The sequence below is a fragment of the Emys orbicularis genome, chromosome 1 (assembly GCF_028017835.1).
Source record: "Emys orbicularis isolate rEmyOrb1 chromosome 1, rEmyOrb1.hap1, whole genome shotgun sequence".
Lineage (NCBI taxonomy): Eukaryota > Metazoa > Chordata > Testudines > Emydidae > Emys > Emys orbicularis.
In genome coordinates, this window is record NC_088683.1 from 361,780,684 (window position 1) to 361,798,612 (window position 17,929).

The 17,929-nt window shown below is 59.0% G+C and overlaps 1 protein-coding gene across 1 annotated transcript in view; it reads right to left on the reverse strand.

Annotated features, from left to right (window-relative positions):
- Positions 1-17,929, reverse strand: part of PDE2A (phosphodiesterase 2A) — a 380,786-nt gene that overhangs the window by 11,401 nt on the left and 351,456 nt on the right. The window contains exons 14-20 of the mRNA XM_065409992.1: positions 15,691-15,802; positions 10,086-10,125; positions 7,496-7,559; positions 3,779-3,857; positions 3,193-3,370; positions 1,065-1,177; positions 261-338 (exon numbers count right to left, since the gene is read on the reverse strand). Coding sequence (XP_065266064.1) covers positions 261-338; positions 1,065-1,177; positions 3,193-3,370; positions 3,779-3,857; positions 7,496-7,559; positions 10,086-10,125; positions 15,691-15,802 — 664 coding nt within the window. The remainder of the gene's footprint in view (positions 1-260; positions 339-1,064; positions 1,178-3,192; positions 3,371-3,778; positions 3,858-7,495; positions 7,560-10,085; positions 10,126-15,690; positions 15,803-17,929) is intronic.

The window sequence follows — 17,929 nt, forward strand, 5'->3', positions numbered from 1 at the left end:
ATCCAGAGTTTGCCCCTAAAATGCAGCCAGCTCTGGGGTGGAGCATGGCAGTAACGCTGAGTGTGAAGCAGCCTGTAGGCAGGGGAGTGCAGACTGGCCCCTCCAGGGGGAACTAGAAGGAAGATGAGCCAGACACCCACGACATCACCCATCCTCACCCACAGCTCAGTGCGGCTCCAGGGCTGCGGAGACGCAACAACTAGCCCCATGTCCCCAGCCGCCGCGGCCCCACTCCCTGGGGAGCCCCCCCACCCCCTGACCTTCATGTGGTACATCATCATTTCGTTGGCCACGTGGCTTCGGTACTGGGCTTCGTGGACCTTCTTGTAGAGCAGCGACTGGAGGGGAGGGAAGGAGAGGGCGGTCAGAGCCCCGGGCGGACGGGCTCCTGCTGCCCTTGGCTCTCCCGGGGCCTCAGCCCCCGCCCCATGCACTCAGCACGAGTCTTTCCAGGAACTCAAGCCCTTAGGCCTAAGGCACGCAGCGCTGGGGCACGCCTGAGCTCTGGCCCCCCCGCTCTCCCGACCTGAACTCACACGGCCGGGCATCGCCTTCCACCTCTCCTAGGGGGCCGAGAGGCGACAAGATTCACCGATGACCCAGCGTTATTTAAGGCTCCGCTTGTCACTTGTAACTACGCTCCCCTCTCCATGGACAGCTGAAATGCAGCTGCCTCTGGGGTGGAACCCGACAGACAGTGTGCAGCCACACAAAAGCTTGGGACAGGAAGGGAAGAAGAGTCTGGTGTCCAGTCGCAAGGAGGCAGAACACAGGCTAACCCCGCTCTGTGCTGAGACAACAGCCTGGAAAGCACCATAGAGGGCAGGCGGTCTGCAAACGTCAGGCTTGGGGGGGGGGCAGACGCTGCTGGGGGGTCGCTGGGTCCCCAGCCTTCCCCAACCCGCTGCATCCAGCTCTCTCCAGCAAAAGACTTGGGGAGCTTGACAGCTTCGAAGGCTGGGCCCGTGCCCGAGCCACCGAGAATCCGGCATGGGAATCCACCCCTCCTCCCCCGGGCCCTGGACCCACCCACGTGAGGCAGCCCCCCCCCCCCCCCCGCTTACGTGGGCGATGCTGATCCCGCAGTAGATGGAGAAAGCCGTGGCCAGGTCCTCATCGAACTTGCTGAACCAAGGCCCGTTGATCTTGTTGACCAGCTCTGCCACCCCGATGACCTCTGGAAGAACAGCGAGAGCCCAGCGTACCGACGGGATGACACACAGGGAAACCCGGCCGCCCTGGGCTCCCAGCCATGTTCCGTCATGGGTCTGCCCAGGGCGCTGGTCCACAGGGGGTGGGGCTGGGACAGGGGGAGCCCATCCCTCCCACCTCGTGCTCCAGCGACCCACAATCCCCAGCACTGAGCGAGCAAGTTGAGTTGGGAGGAAAGGTCAAAGCCCTGCGTGAAGCCAGCAACGGGGTGCCTGGCCAGAGGGTGTGTCCCTGGGTGGGGCACAGTGCGTTATACAGGGGTTGGTGGGGAGGCCAGCGAGGGGTTAAGCAAACCGGGTGGGGGGGGCAGAAATTGAGTGGGGAGCGCCACTGCCTGCCCTGAGGATTTGCTCCCCATGGCTGCTTGCAGACACTCTACGGCCGCCAGCAGGGATCAAACCGGGGACCTTCAGAGCCTGCCTCTCCCACACCGCCCAGTCAGCACCAGGCTGCCATAGTGGGGCTAGCACTAGAGGGCGACATGCCCAGGCGTGGGGATAGCAGGACCCAGGCGGGAGGCGGCAGGGACTGACCGGGTGCTAGCGGTACCGGTGGGGGGCGTTTACCGACAGCGTCGCCGGGCCACTCACCCTGGGTGGTTTGACTCACCAATATCACAGAGCCCCGAGGGCAGCCCGTGCCACCCTCCGGTCCCACAAGGGAAGGGCCGAGGCTGCCTGGCCGCTCACAGGAGGGCCAGAGTGTGATCCCACTGCAGCGCAGCGGGGGATGCAGGGTGTTAACGCGGGGGCTGCCACTCGCCCCCCGGAGATTGTCACTGCCGGGCCAGGCCAGCGTACGGTGCCAGGCAGGGAGCCCTGTGGCCAGAAGCGGAAGGCCGAGCGGTTTCGTTCAGCGAAGGGCAGGAGTTCAGCGCATGGCACTGGGGGTCACTTATCAACGTGACACCCCACGAAGGAGCAGCGGCTGGGCTTCTCCTGGGGACACCTGTGTCTACAAGCGTCTGAGCGGGGCCAGGGGACTCCCAAGCACCAAACCCACGTTCTGGGGCTCCTTCCAGCTGGGGATCTCAAAGCACTTAGGGACACTTAGTTAAGCCTAACAATTAAGTTCCCGGTAAGGTGGCTACATAGACATGGGCCAGAACCTCAGCTGGTGTGATGCGGCATAGTTCTGCTGACTTCAATGGAGATTTGCCAGTTAACACCTGCTGGGGAATGGGCCCAGATGTTCTGACAGGTGGGGAAACTGAGGCACCGGCTCAGTGGCTTGCCAAGGGACTCACAGTGGGTTGGTAACAAATCCTCCTGAATCCCAGCCCTGTGCATTAGCCATGAGCTCACCCTGCTGCCCGAGTACAATGGGCTGAGCATCAGGCTCCATCCAACCTTTGGGGTGTGGGACTCTCCCCCCAGGGGAAGGGCTGGGGTCTCCAACGCGCGCGGCACTCAAACAAGACTCAGGGCAATTTAACTTCACTCCTCCCTTCTCACAGCCCGCCCCGTGACAAGGGTCAGTTCCATGCTCGTTATCTGAGGAGTGGGGAAACTGAGGCACGGAGCTGTCACGTGCCTTGTCCAAGATCATAGAGCCGCGAGCAGGCCATAGGGGTTCTGCTACCACCACTAGAGTGGGGGTCCCTCATCCTCAGCACTGGCAGCAAATTAATACAGAGGCTGCTTCTCGACCTTCTCTCCTTCCCTTCGTCTCCAGCTGCTCTGACCCCGTCGCCAGGCTCCTCTTGGGAATGAGGAGCCGGGAGACTGGTGGAGGCAGCTGGAGACAAGGAGGAGTTGGCTGCCCAGGGGCCTCCAATGGATCCCAGCTTGAGGAACGCTGCTCTAGGAGAACACATGGCCAGGAACTACACCCTGGCGACCAAGCTGGGATCTGATGGGTCTTTGTCCTTGTGTGGCGTCTAGGGGTGCGGCATCGAGGGAGCGCTTTGCCCAATGCCCGCGTGCCCTGGCAGCGCCCGGGGAGCTGCACCCCGATGCCCAGCGCTGCCTAGGCTCTCACCATGGCTCTCGTTCTTGATGGGGAAGCACAGGATGTTTCGGGTCCGGAAGCCGGTGCTGTCGTCCACCCCCCGGTAGAAGAGCGGGTGGGAATAGGCGTCTTTGATGTTGAGGATCTTCCCCGTCGTTGCCACGTGACCCGCGATGCCCTGATCCGCCGGGATGCGGATTTCGTAGCTCTGAGGGACGGGATTGACCGAGACGTTGGCCCCATGCTGCCCATCTCCGTCCAATCCCCCGTCCTCCCGGGGCTCAGGGAACCACCTCCCATCCCCATCTCCTGGGATTCGGTCCCATCTCCCTACCTTGCACCCTGCCCCTCGCTACCTCCATCTCCAGCCTCCACCCAGCCTCCCTGTCCCGGCTGAGTCGCCATCTCCCGGCCCTCATGCAGCAGCGCCCTTGGCCTGGCATGGAGACCGCTCTCCTCCTCATGACCAGCCATCCCTGATCTGGAGCGGCTGGCTCCAGCTGACCCCCTTGGCCTCACCTCGTCCTTGGGCCCGCTCCATCCTCCCGGGTCTGCCTACGCTACCACCTGCAGCTCCCTCTGCTGGCGAGCCCCAGGCCCTCCCGGGAGGGCTTACCTCATCATCCACCACGCCCCCGTCAAACACCTTGGCCACCAGTTCATGGCTGAACGTGTCCAGCAGGAAAACAGAGCATCTGCAAGAGACAACCAGCTGCTCAGCCAGATCTCCACAGCAACCAGGCAGCCTTGGCTGCAGGGCACCGTCCAGTCCCGGGGCCAAGCCCATGGAAGGCAGCGGAACAACTCCCATTGACTTCCCTCGGCTTCTGACCAGGCCCACATCTCCCCTTTGGATTCATTGACCCAGTGCCCCACCATGAGACTAGGGATTCCCTTGATCCTGGCTTCTGTGGTCACTGGTGATCCCGTGGCATGGGGTGTTAGCCCCACAGTTCTGGCTACATTCCAGCTGGGGAATGACATTCGGCTTTCCTCAGTTTCCCCTGCTCTCCCTTCCGGGCAAGGTGTTCTTCACCTCCTGTCCTAAACTACGCAGTGCTGTTGGGCACAGAGAAGCAGCTGCCACATTCCACCCCAGAGGTGGCTGCATTTCTGTGGTGGACAGAGATCCTTTTGGATAGATGTGAAACACTTTGGGTCCGTGTTGGATAAAATTAGCTGGTTTGCCAACAGCTGCATTCTGTAGGCTTTCCAACCCTCCAGGATTGACCTGGAGTCTCCAGGAATTAAAGATTAATCTTTAATTAAAGGTTATGTCATGCAGTGAAACCTCCAGGAATACATCCAAACAAAATTGGCAACCCTATGTGGGTGGCATATTCCTCTACCCTGTCCCTTCCTGTGGCTACTCTCATGGATAGGGGCTGATCTAGCCCTCTGCACTCAAAACAAACATGAAAATTAAAACATTTAAACTCCACTTCCTGTTATATTTACAAATGCAGACACCTGAGAAGGAGAAAATTAAGATTGGAAGTGTGTAACCTTAACTGTGCCCCCCTGGGCCATGTAACCTTAACTCTGCCCCACAGGCCATGTAACCTTAACTCCAGCCCCCAGGACACATACCCCTAACTCTGCCCCTGGGACATGAACCTTTAATGTTGCCCCTTGCCCTTGTGCATCTGCATCATAGAATCATAGAATCATAGAATATCAGGGTTGGAAGGGACCTCAGGAGGTCATCTAGTCCAACCCCCTGCTCAAATCAGGACCAATTCCCAACTAAATCATCCCAGCCAGGGCTTTGTCAAGCCGGGCCTTAAAAACCTCCAAGGAAGGAGACTCCACCACCTCCCTAGGTAACGCATTCCAGTGCTTCACCACCCTCCTAGTGAAATAGTGTTTCCTAATATCCAACCTAGACCTCCCCCACTGCAACTTGAGACCATTGCTCCTTGTTCTGTCATCTGCCACCATTGAGAACAGCCGAGTTCCATCCTCTTTGGAACCCCCCTTCAGGTAGTTGTAGGCTGCTATCAAATCCCCCCTCATTCTTCTCTTCTGGAGACTAAACAATCCCAGTTCCCTCAGCCTCTCCTCATAAGTCATGCGCTCCAGACCCCTAATCATTTTTGTTGCCCTCCGCTGGACTCTTTCCAATTTTTCCACATCCTTCTTGTAGTGTGGGGCCCAAAACTGGACACAGTACTCCAGATGAGGCCTCAACAATGTCAAATAAAGGGGAACGATCACGTTCCTCGATCTGCTGGCAATGCCCCTACTTATACAGCCCAAAATGCCATTAGCCTTCTTGGCAACAAGGGCACACTGTTGACTCATATCCAGCTTCTCGTCCACTGTAACCCCTAGGTCCTTTTCTGCAGAACTGCTACCTAGCCATTCGGTCCCTAGTCTGTAGCTGTGCATGGGATTCTTCCGTCCTAAGTGCAGGACTCTGCACTTGTCCTTGTTGAACCTCATCAGGTTTCTTTTGGCCCAATCCTCTAATTTGTCTAGGTCCCTCTGTATCCGATCCCTACCCTCTAGTGTATCTACCACGCCTCCTAGTTTAGTGTCATCGGCAAACTTGCTGAGAGTGCAGTCCACACCATCCTCTAGGTCATTAATAAAGATATTAAACAAAACTGGCCCCAGGACCGACCCTTGGGGCACTCCGCTTGAAACTGGCTGCCAACTAGACATGGAGCCATTGATCACTACCCGTTGAGCCCGACGATCTAGCCAGCTTTCTATCCACCTTACAGTCCATTCATCCAGCCCATACTTCTTTAACTTGGCAGCAAGAATACTGTGGGAGACCGTATCAAAAGCTTTGCTAAAGTCAAGGAATAACACGTCCACTGCTTTCCCCTCATCCACAGAGCCAGTTATCTCATCATAGAAGGCAATTAGGTTAGTCAGGCACGACTTCCCCTTGGTGAATCCATGCTGACTGTTCCTGATCACTTTCCTCTCCTCTAAGTGTTTCATAATTGATTCCTTGAGGACCTGCTCCATGATTTTTCCAGGGACTGAGGTGAGGCTGACTGGCCTGTAGTTCCCCGGATCCTCCTTCTTCCCTTTTTTAAAGATGGGCACTACATTAGCCTTTTTCCAGTCATCCGGGACCTCCCCCGATCGCCATGAGTTTTCAAAAATAATGGCTAATGGCTCTGCAATCTCATCCGCCAACTCCTTTAGCACCCTCGGATGCAGCGCATCCGGCCCCATGGACTTGTGCACGTCCAGTTTTTCTAAATAGTCCCGAACCACTTCTTTCTCCACAGTGGGCTGGTCACCTCCTCCCCATATTGTGCTGCCCAGTGCAGCAGTCTGGGAGCTGACCTTGTTTGTGAAGACAGAGCATTATGCTGCAGCCGTTAGTCACACAATCATGTTCTATTTCTCAGCTGTTATATTGCACCGTAGGAGTCTCTCTCTGGGACACAAAGCTGCATGCAGCAGAAGCCAAAGAAAACAGTTCTCCCCTGAGCCCTGCGTAGGCTGCGTGTGGCTAAGTTTTGCCCAGCCCTAATCTTTGCAGGTGCTTGGGCTATTAGCCTGTGGGCCGAGCCCCTGTGAATCAGGGCCAGCGCTGCCCCCCCAGGGCCAGCCTTGGGAGCGCAGGGTCAGGCCCCATGTTTGTACCTTTGTGGGGCTGGGGAACTCGGGTAGGGGCTTCCATGTGGCTGTGCAGCAGGTGAGTGAGCCTGGCACACTCCCGGTCTGGCGACAGCAACCCTCAAGCCCCTTGGGGGTGGCTCTGCTGCCTCTCCAGGGCACAGGGTAAGACGGGACTGGGGCGTGATCGTCACCTTGTTTCACGTGTTGCGCTGGAGGGAGCAGGCAGCCGGGCAGCTGCGTTCTAAGTGCAGGCCTGAGCCCTGAGCCCCTGGCCTAGGCAGGATCCGTCCCAGGACCGTCCCAAGAGAGAGCCACGTTGATCAGAGAGGACAGGGCCTGGCCTCTCCTGAGCCCGGGGGGATGCCTGGAGCAGCAGCTCTGCCGGACCTGCTCCGATTCACGCCGGGGGACGCGAGAGGAGAGCCAGGCTCCATCTCCATGCTCAGGAAGTCTGCAGGTTTGCTGCCCTACTGGGGTGTGGCACGGGGAGCAAGCGTGAGGAGGGAGGGAGGGGATTTACACCGGGGAGCCGGAGATCAGAGCTGTAAAAATAACCAGCGAGGAGCAGCTGTCCCACAGGATCAGCTGTTCCCGGCGCATGTCCCAGCCGCAGCAGAGATCCAGGAATGTGATGCCAGTGTGCATGCACACCTGGCCTCCTTGGGAGCAGGGGGCACCCGAGGGGCACCCAGCCTGACTCCCCACCCCCAGGGTAACGCCTCGCGCAGAGCAGCCGCTCACTCACATTTCAGCGTTGCTGAGATTCCGGGCTTCCGTGATGATCTCCTGGAGCAGCACCGACACATCGTCTGCGGGGGAGAAGCAGATGGTTTGGCAGCTCAGACCAGGCCCAGGCAGGAGGGGCAGGGGCAGGGCGGCTCTGGGGACTGGTGAGGGGACACAGAGCCCCTCACCTGTAGGCCAGAGCCCCCTGACACTGAGCAAGAGGCCTCTCCAAGGGACGGCTCCGTGACCAGAGCTGGTGGCCTTGGGTCGTGGCGCATGGGTGTGACACCCCAAAGCAGGAGCTATGGGGTTAGGCCAAGGTCCTGGCCATCAGCCCCATACCCGAGCCCATTGCAAGGATACCAGGCTGCGGCTCTGTAGGCTGAACACACCAGGGTTCTAATCCCGGCCCCAATGCCAGCTCCCTCCACAGCAAGTCACTTCCCTGCCCCAGGCCTCAGTTTCCCCATCAGTACCAGGGACAGTGCCTCTTACTTTAAATTTTTTTTTTTAAATTAATGGAGATATATCCTATCTCCTAGAACTGGAAGGGACCTTGAAAGGTCATTGAGTCCAGCCCCCTGCATTCACTAGCAGGACCAAGTACTGATTTTGCCCCAGATCCCTAAGTGGCCCCCTCAACGATTGAACTCACAACTCTGGGTTTAGCAGGCCAATGCTCAAACCACTGAGCTATCCTTCCCCTTACTCTGCAAGCAGGCTGGGAGGCTTGGTGAAATGCTCGGGGGATGAAGGAGGTGCTACATAAATGGTGCAAGGGCCAGATTCTGCTAGCCATGACACCGGGGTAAAGCCAGAGGCATGTCAGTGGGGCCCCCTGGGGTCACTGAGAACAGGACCTAGCCCTTAGCACCGCTGTACAGCCCTTTAACACGGCCCTGGTGCCCTGTCTCCATCCCTAGGCCTTTGGACACACGGACGTGGCTATTTGCCTCGTGGCTGCTTGAGCGCTCAGCCGGAGGAGCACTAGGTGCTGCCAGCCCTCCACGGTCAAGCGCCCCGGCAGGCTTCGCCCAGCCCTGGCTGCCGGGCAGTCATTTATCACAGCCTCACACGGCCGGCATCTCTGCCGGAGCTGGCTCTGGGGGCTGGCTCCGACGAGCCCTGCTCTTTGTGGGACCGTGTGCGCGCAGCAATCCGGCTCAGCCTGATCTACACCGCCTGCGTGTACAGCCACGTCGCGCCGCGCCTCGCGGGTCCCACCGGCCTCGGAGAGGAGCCGAGTGAGGATGTCTGGGAGCACACAGCCAACTGGGGGCAGCCGTGCGAGAGCTGGGGAGGGGACAGCAGCCTGCTAAGCAGCTAACTAGACGGAGGCAAGCAGGCCTAATGGTTAGACACTAGCCTGTGACCGGGCACTTCTGACTTCACCCTCCCCTTCGTTACGATGGGAATAGGGCCCGATTCGTGAAGCACAGAGGCGGTGGCCAGCGTCTCCAGCCCGTTGCAGAGCTTGGGGCTGGCCGTGCAGTCAGGAGCAGGGCAGAGCCGACCCTCGCCTCCCCGGATGTTTAGAGCTGGGCGGGGGGGGAGAGGCTGGTGAAACAGAGACGGGGCTGAAGTCCTCCCAGGGCAGCCAGCTGGCCACGCTGCCCTGGTGCTGGGTGAGTCCCTGACCGCCACCGCCCGGGGAACTCAGGGCATGCTGCAACGGAGCTAAGCCAGCGGCATGGGCCTTCTGTGCCCCCAGAGACGATAAATAAAGCCATAAAGCCTCAGAGCGGGGGGCCAGGAAGAGGTGTCAAGGGGTTGTGACCCCCCCATACGGCTAAATGGGGGGTCAGTGCCCAGCTAGAGAGGAGTGTCCCTGTAGAGAGGCCAGCGACCATGTGGCCCCTTAGTGGATACAACCGAAGCAGCGATTTCTAACTCCCCCCCCCCCGCCAGCCAACGGGAAAACACCCCACGCGATGGCCGCCGGGTGTCCCCCGTGAGAAAGGGGCGGGAGGTTCTCAGCCCAGGCTGCACTGGGCGTTGCCCAGGTGATAACCCGCTGCGGATTGGCACTGGTGGTGGCAGCCATCCCAGGAAGGCCAGGGAGACTGGGCTCCTTATTCGTTAGTGTTTGGGGGTTTCCCTCGGGATCCCAGCGCAGGGTAGCGCCCACGCCCTGTGGGGCAGACGGAAGGAGAGCTGGCCGGGGACGTCTTGAGGGTGCAGGGCCGGGTCTCCAGGATGTGACATATTGGGGGAGAGAGAGAGAGGTGTGTGTGTGTGTGTGTGTGTGTGTGTGTGTGTGTGTGTGTGTGTGTGTGTGTGTGTGTGTGTGTGTGTGTGTGTGTGGAGAAGGACCAACTGTTGCTACCAGCTACAGCTGCTCCGTTAGCTCGGGCCCTGGGAGCCGTATTTCGGAACTGAGAAGACAGGGCTGTGAGCCCTCTCTGAGTGATGCATGCAGGGAGGCTGCCGTGGATTTGCCATAGGGGCCCGTGTCCACTAGGAATGTGGCTTCCCAGCGGGCCCCCAGCCTGGCCCCACCAAACCTGGGCCAGCTGAATGTGCAGACCTAGAGGCGAAGGCCCAGCCGGCCCATCAGTGAGTCTGGCGCTAGCAGTATGTGGCCTGTAGGAACAGAAAAAGCCACCTACCCAAGTGTGTAAACAGGTTCTTAGCCACTTGCAGGAGCGCCTGTGGGGGGGAAGGGAAATCTGGTTATCTGAGTTCATTATTGGAGTTAATTAGACAAGTCTACTCCCCTCCCCCACCCCGGGCTCAAGACCAGTCACCAGCCAAAGCTCACTTCCGTCTTCCTGCTTGTGACCTCCGCAGTCTGCTATAAATCCCCACGTTTCCGCCTAATTAGCCCTCATTATCTCCCACAAGCACCTGACACCCGCTGGCTCAGGGAGGGACGGCCAGCGATCGGCAGCAGGGACACAGACAGGGAGCGGGCTTGAGCACTGGGTGTACAGAGAGCCCTGGCGAGCGGGATCTCCCCCTGGGTGCTGCCTTCGGCTCAGCGGTGTTAGGGTAGCAGCGGCGATCAGGGCCCTACCGTGCTAGGCGCTGCACGTACACAGAGCGAGAGCCAGTCCCTGCCCCAGGGAGCTTACAGTCTACACAAAGGGCAGGAGGGGAAAGTGAGGCACAGAGAGGGAACAGTGGCAAAGCTAGAAATGGAACCCAGATCTCCTGACCCTGCCCCCCCATCCAGTGATCTAGCCACTAGGCCACACCGCATCCCCCACAGGGCATTCCGGGGAGTACAAGAGAAATGCTCAGAGGGACTAGGGGAGAGGAGGGCAGGACGACGCGGAGGTGACGGGACAGAGATGCTGTCCAAGGGGGATAAGCTTTGTGTCCTACCGGTGAGGGAAGTCACTGCTTTAACTGCAGCCCTGCGCTATTGGTGGGTTCCCCCCCAACCCCCGTTAATACACCTCTACCTCGATATAACACGACCCGATGTAACACGAATTCGGATCTAACGCGGTAAAGCAGCGCTGCGGGGGGGGGCGGGGCTGTGCGCGCCGGCGGATCAAAGCAAGTTTGATATAACGCGGTTTCACCTATAACGCGGCAAGATTTTTTGGCTCCTGAGGACAGCCTTATATCGGGGTAGAGGTGTACCATCAAATGGTTTCTAAACATCTGTGGCTTCCCATTAATTCCCCCCTCACACACACACACACACCCCGCCCCCACCCATCACCCTGGGAGCAGCGGCCATCCCTCGGGGCAGGAATCAGTTCCTCTCTGGGAGAGACTTTGCCTCTGTCAGGCATTAGGCCCAATCGGTGAAGTTATTTCCTGGTCCCCAATGCAATGCTGACGCTATGCCCCATAGTGCCACCGGAGGGTGCCCCGAGCACGAGGCTGAAGCAGAGGTTCACTACCGTTCGGGTGTGAGTCTGTGTGGTGGGGGGTTTGGAGCAAGCCACATCAAGGAGTCGGCATGGGTCGGCCTGGCTGAGCGTGCAAAGGAGAGCGCATCAGGTGCGTAACCAACGCCAGCCCGTGTGACTGTGTGAGATCCCGGGTGTGTCAGTGAGCAAACACATGAGGGTATCCACCTGTGCAAGGGAGTGTGTCACCACTGGCGTGTCGGTGTATGTGCGTGCAGCCAGATGCCGTTGCATGCAATAGTGCGAGGCGCGTAAGTGCATGTGACCCAGCGCTCGTGTGTGCATGCACGAGGGTGCCTGGGTGTGTTCACTAACCCTGAGCAGCAGCAGATCCAAGCCCCCGGGAAGCAGGGTGGGTGTAGAACTGGGCGGGAAACAGTTTTCCCAGCCTGGAAATATTTTCCAGAGTTTGCAAGTTTTCATCTGACTGTGGACAAAAAGTCAGATTCGAATGTTTTTGCAAATCAAAAAACCAAAAATGTTTCGGCTTCGGTCAGTCCCAGCGGTTCCTTTCGCTCAGTTGGAAGGAACCATTTCCTTCGGATTGCAATGGTTTCTTCTTTAACCTTTTCTCAGTTGAATGAGCTTCAATGTCAAAGCAGAAAGCCGGGAAACTGGACTGTTCGGCTTTGAAAATGTGGAAACAAAACGTTTTGACAATTTCAGAACTTTTTTTTTTTTATCAAACTTGTTGCCAGCCGGGAGATTTGGCAACACGGACCTGGTTTCCTGAACGGTTTCGACAAATCAGCATCGTTTGATGAAAAAAACGTTTTGTCAAAAAGTTCCTGACCAGCCACTAGGGGGCAGCGTTACATACACAGTCCGTTACCCTCCTAGAACGCCAGCTTTGGAAGTCTGTTGCACATGGGGACGAGTGGCCACTCCCCAGCACCAGCCAAACGGAGACCCTAACCCAGCCCCCTCCCGTCCCATTCTGGGGAAGCGCCATCTCTCTGCCCGGGGATCACCTGGGGCCAGTGTTATTATTAAACACCTCTGAACAAAGAAGCTGGCTCTTGGGGAGGCGGAAGTATGAACAATAGTGAAATCCTCCCTTTAGGTGCCTGCTGAGATGGGAGAGAGCAACTGCATCCTGGCAAGCATACCCATGCACCGGGCGCTTTGTGTAGTAATAATAATAATAATCTGCCTCCATAAGGGCCTGCTTCCCACTTAAGGCACTGGACTAGGTCTCCAAAGATCTGGCTTTAATCCCTGGCCCTGCTACTGACCAGAGACAAGTCACTTTATTCCCATCTGTAAACCGGGGCTGACGATTGTGTCTTGTCTACACAGTCAGTTCCCAAGGGCAGGGACTGTCTCTTACAATGTGTCCAAGCAGCGCCTGGCACCGTGGGGACCCAGTTTGATCTGGGCTGGTTGGCACAGCTGTTCCTTGGATCTGCTCCAAGCAGATACCTCCTTCTCCTCGCTTCACTCCCCCTAATGCCCAAAGAGGGTGCCCTTCCGATGGTCAGCGTGTGCAGCTCTGCTTCCCTGTGGAAACGGGGCGACGCTGGCAAAGCAGCTTGGCACGAACGTCATATGGCCAGAAGCTTCGGCGCGACTAGGCAGCTTTAGTCTTGTGAGACGCTGATACGGAATCAGCCCTGCTGAGGTGTGTAGGGACCGCTGCCCCCTGCTGGATGGTGCCGATGTGTGTATGGACCGCTGCCCCCCGCTGGATGGTGCCGATGTGCATAGGGACCGCTGCCCCCTGCTGGACGGTGCCGATGTGCGTATGGACCGCTGCCCCCTGCTGGACGGTGCCGATGTGCGTATGGACCGCTGCCCCCCGCTGGATGGTGCCGATGTGCGTATGGACTGCTGCCCCCTGCTGGATGGTGCCGGTGTGTGTAGAGACCGCTGCCCCCTGCTGGATGGTGCCAATGTGCATATGGACCACTGCCCCCTGCTGGATGGTGCTGATGTGCGTATGGACCGCTGCCCCTGCTGGATGGTGCCGATGTGCGTATGGACCACGCCATGATGCTGATGTGCGCATGCCCCGTGCTGGGTGGTGCTGAAGTGTGTATTCACCACTGCCCCCTGTTGCTGTGGCTAGGACGGGTCACACTCTAATGGCTGGGGTCCTGAGCAGAGGGCTAAGCCCCACCATGCCCAGTAAGAAAAGGTGATTCTCCTCTAGCTCATGTTGTCCGAGGTCTGCGTTTTACTGCCCGCACAGGACGCCACAGGGGCCAGTGAGCCATTGTGAACATACCCCAGCGCCACGGGCGTCCAGGGGACAGGAGGCAGACAAGGGTGTTGGCAGGGCATCCCCCATGTTCTCTGCATTCCTGTGGGCGGAGCGAGGCTCCTCCCGGCCGGCCTGCCCCTATCAGCTCTGGCCAGGGCATTTGCGATTCAGATCCACGTGTCCCGTTTAGCCAAGCATGGCAGCATGGGCTCCTGAACTCGCCCCTCCCGGCCTGATGAGCGCCGTCAGAGCAGCGGGCCGCGGCAGGCTTGAGGGCTGAATGACAGGCGGTGTAATTAGCGGCGTGATGGGCACCATGACGGGGGGGGGGGAGGGCTGCAGAGAGTGGAACTGACTCATTTCTATCTGGCACCGAGCCGGGACGGAGCTGATGGGCCTGTCCGGGCTAGGGTTGCCAGGTGTCCAGTTGAAAAGGGACCCTCGAGTGCCAGTCGGCACTGCTGATCGGGCCGTTAAAAATCTGGTTGGTGTGGGGCTCGCAGGCTCCCTGCCTGGCTCCGCATGGCTCCTGGAAGCGTCCGGCATGTCCCTCCGTCTCCTAGGCATAGGGGCAGCCACGGGGGCTCCATGCACTGCCCCCGCCCTGAGTGCCGGCTCCGCAGCTCCCATTGGCTGGGAACCGCGGCCAATGGGAGCTGTGGGGGCGGCGCCTGTGGACGGGGGCAGCGTGCAGAGCCCCCTGGCCGCCCCTTTGCTTAGGAGCTGGAGGGATGGGATGCCACTTCCAGGAGCCACCTGAGGTAAGCATCACCCAGAGCCCGTGCTCCTCATCCCCTCCTGTGCCCCAACCCTCTGCCCCAGCCCAGAGCCCCCTCGTGCACCCCAAACCCCTCATCCCAGGCCCCACCCCGGAGTCCGCACCTCCAGCTGGAGCCCTCAACCCCTCCCACACCCCAACCACCTGCCCCAGCCCAGTGAAAATGAGCGAGTGAGTGAGGGTGGGGGAGAGTGAGTGACGAAGGGAAGGGGGATGGAGTGAGTAGGGGCGGGGCCTCGGAGAAGGGGCGGGGCAGGGGTGGGGCAAGGGTGTTCGATTTTCTGCGATTAGAAAGTTGGCAGCCCTAGCCTGGGCGGATCCGGATGGGAAGGGTGACACCATCAGAGGAAAGAGCAAAGTGGCCTGGCACAGCCCGGAAACCCGGCCAGGGGGCTGGGCAGAGGGGGTGGGTCGGACAGGTGCTGAGAGGCTGGATTCCCTTGCGGTTTAGGATCAGACTTGAGCTCTGGGGGCAGCTCCTGGCTCTATCCTGGATGCATTGTCAGTCCTGGGGCAAGTCGCTTCATCCTGTAAACTGGGGGTGAGGTTTCTCTACCTCACAGGTAGAACTTTAATCCATCCGTACCTGCCAGGTGCTTAGATACAGCCAAGGAAAGTGTAGAGATAACTGGGGTACAAACGTAGGTAACCCCACATGTCCAGACATGGGAAGCTCCTGATCTGGGGATGGGGATCTCCCCAAAATGTGTGGGACTGGACCTGCCTTTCCTGGCCTACAGGATAATCAGCCCTGAGTTTACCTGGAGACCTATGAAACATCCTCTCAACAACACTGTGACCTGCTCTCCGCTCTGGCCTCCGGAAGAGGGGGCGTTATGGGCCCCGCCACATGACAATGCTGGAGCCAATCTGACAGCCCTTCCCTCCCCGCAAGCTTTTCCAGAGGGGATCCTGGCTTCAGAGACCCCTCCTCGGGATAGCAGGCCTCTCTAGGAGCTAGCCCACATGGCGGATAAGGGCCAGCTACTGCTACCAGCCAGCGGAGTTTCCTCCCTTAGCTGAAGTTGTCGAGGCCTGCGCTGTGGAGCTCAAAGCCCAGGGGTCTAGCCCCATGTTGGCAGGGGGTTGAGGGTTGGGGCGCGGCCTGCTGTGGGTGCCTGGTTCAACCCCCTCAAATGCCCGTCTTGCCCCATTCCCTCTCCCAGTGCAGCGATGACCCGGCACCTCCACTCGATGCCCCATGGCTCTCCGACGGAGCATGGACACTCAGTCCAGCCCCTGACCCCCACTGAAAGGCGGATGTAGCCAGCTGCCCCCACTCCCATACGCACTGCTGCAGCGGCCGCATGGCTCAGCCTGTTACATCCTGCAGCCGTGCGTAATGACCGAGCGAGCTGCCCTCTTACCTGGCACTCGCACTTCAGTTTCTGCTCCTTCTGGAAGGCCAGCGTGCTGGTCAGGACGGTGGAGGTGTAGCAGAAGCAGTGTTGGATTCTGTGCTCGTCGGCCTTCGTGTAGCTGAGGCAAGAAGAGCGGCACAGTCAGAACAGGGACGGCGCGCGGCGGCTCCTGCGGCCAACATCGCTCAGCCGGGGAGCCTGCCGGTGCTGCCTGTCCAGAGGAGATCCACCTCACTGACATGCAGACACCTCTGGGGCAGGACATGGCAGCTGTTCCCCAGTGCACCGTGCATTCCCCTCCTCTCTCCTGGACTGCTGCAATGCACTGCTCCGAGGCCCAGCTCTCCGGGCCCATCACTGCCCTGCCTCAGTTTCCCCAGCTGTAGGACAGGAATGAGGCAACTGACCCACCTCGCAGCAGGGTGGGGGTGAGGATTGCTACACAGTCTATCAGGCCTCAGGTCAGGTCAGCCGGGATTTGCCCTCATCTGCTCCTGTCCCCTTCCCAAAACCCTGGCCTGGACCGGCCCTCTCGAACGGGCGGTGCCGACCTCGCCCATGAAACGGTGGCAGGCTACTGGCGGGATCAGGAAAGGAGGGGATGGGGCTTTGCTCTGAATCCAAGTTTCAAGAAATGAATTACCCAGCGAGGGGGCTTCTCTGCCTGTGGATCAGGGGAACGCTTCACTGCGCCTTTAACTGGAGCTGGTGCCTGGCTCAGACAGCGCCCAAACCTGGCATGGACGCTGAAGGCTCTGATCAGCAGCACAGCCCTTCCCCCGTCCTACACCCGCTTGGGTCCCAAGCACCAGGCAGTAAAGGCCCAGGGCACAATTCTGCCCTGTCCTTCCTCTTGTGTCGTCACTGGAACATGCAGCTGAACACGACACCATTCTGAGTGGGAGCTTTTTTACATCCATGTGGCACAGGGCATCTGGCAACACAGCCCCCCTGCTGCAGAGAGTTCCACCGGTTAACAACATGGTGCTCAATGGAGAGGTTCTTTGCATGGTGTGATGAAGTGGGACTGTTCTTAATGTTGAAGTGGGACTGTTCTTAATGTTTCCTCTGAGTACTGTAGGGGTGCCTCAGTTTCCCCTACGCATTTCTTAAGTCTCTAGGTGGTGGGATAAGGGGGTGTAATTGTTGCAGAGCAAAGGGCCAGTGTGCATAAATGGCCGACACTCTGTCTCCTGGCAACTAATGGCTGGGGCCCTTCCCCCCTGCAAGGTGATAGCTAAAGGTGTTGGGGAACAAAGGAATCAGGTGACCTCCTGGCCCCGGAAAGAGACAAAGGCCAGAGAGGAGGGGTTGGAGGGTGAGTCAGTTTGGAGCTGGCTGGGGACGAGGAGTGAAGTGCAGACGTGGTTGGCTCGCTGCCCCCCAAAATGGACCCGGCTGCGGGGTCTTGTTCTCTGTACCTACAAGCTCTGTTTTAGACCATGTTCCTGTCATCTAATAAACCTCTGTTTTACTGGCTGGCTAAGAGTCACGTCTGACTGCGAAGTGGGGGGTGCAGGACCCTCTGGCTTCCCCAGGACCCCGCCTGGGCGGACTCGCTGTGGGAAGCGCACGGAGGGGCAGAGGATGCTGAATGCTCCAAGGTCAGACCCAGGAAGGTGGAAGCCGTGTGAGCTTCTTGCCCTGAAGACAGTCTGCTCCCAGAGAGGAGACTTCCCCAGAGTCCTGCCTGGCTTCGTAGGGAACAGTTCCAGAGCATCGCCCGGGGACTCCGTGACACATGGTGCTAGGGTTACACATATATTCCAGCTCACTCCATCGAGTGAGCCCTTGGTCTCCTCTCACGGAGTGGAGGAGAGACTGCTGGGTTTTCACTCCATCCTTCCTGGTTTAAAGACCCCGGTCCAATCCCCTCCACTCTTCCCCCGTATTAATTTTCTGCCTCCAGTATCTGATGCTACAGCCTGAGGCAATGAAGTCCCGAGTCCCTCCCCACACCAGCCAAATGCTCTAATTAACGTCGCTCGAAGCATCTACACAATCTCAAGACAGCTCGATTCCCTTTGGACCCGTGGCACCAATCAGTGGGGGGCTGATGCTCCCCCGGGGTTTTCGCACTTGCTCAGCGTTTCACAGGCCGCAAAGCCTGGCTGCTCTGAAGCAGCGGCTCTGCCCGACCTCAGGCCAGCGGTCCCGCTACGGCTGCATGCCGGCCGCTGACATCCCAGCCACACTGATGGAGGAGCGGCCAGGCCGAATGGTGGCAAGCAGAATTGCACCCCGG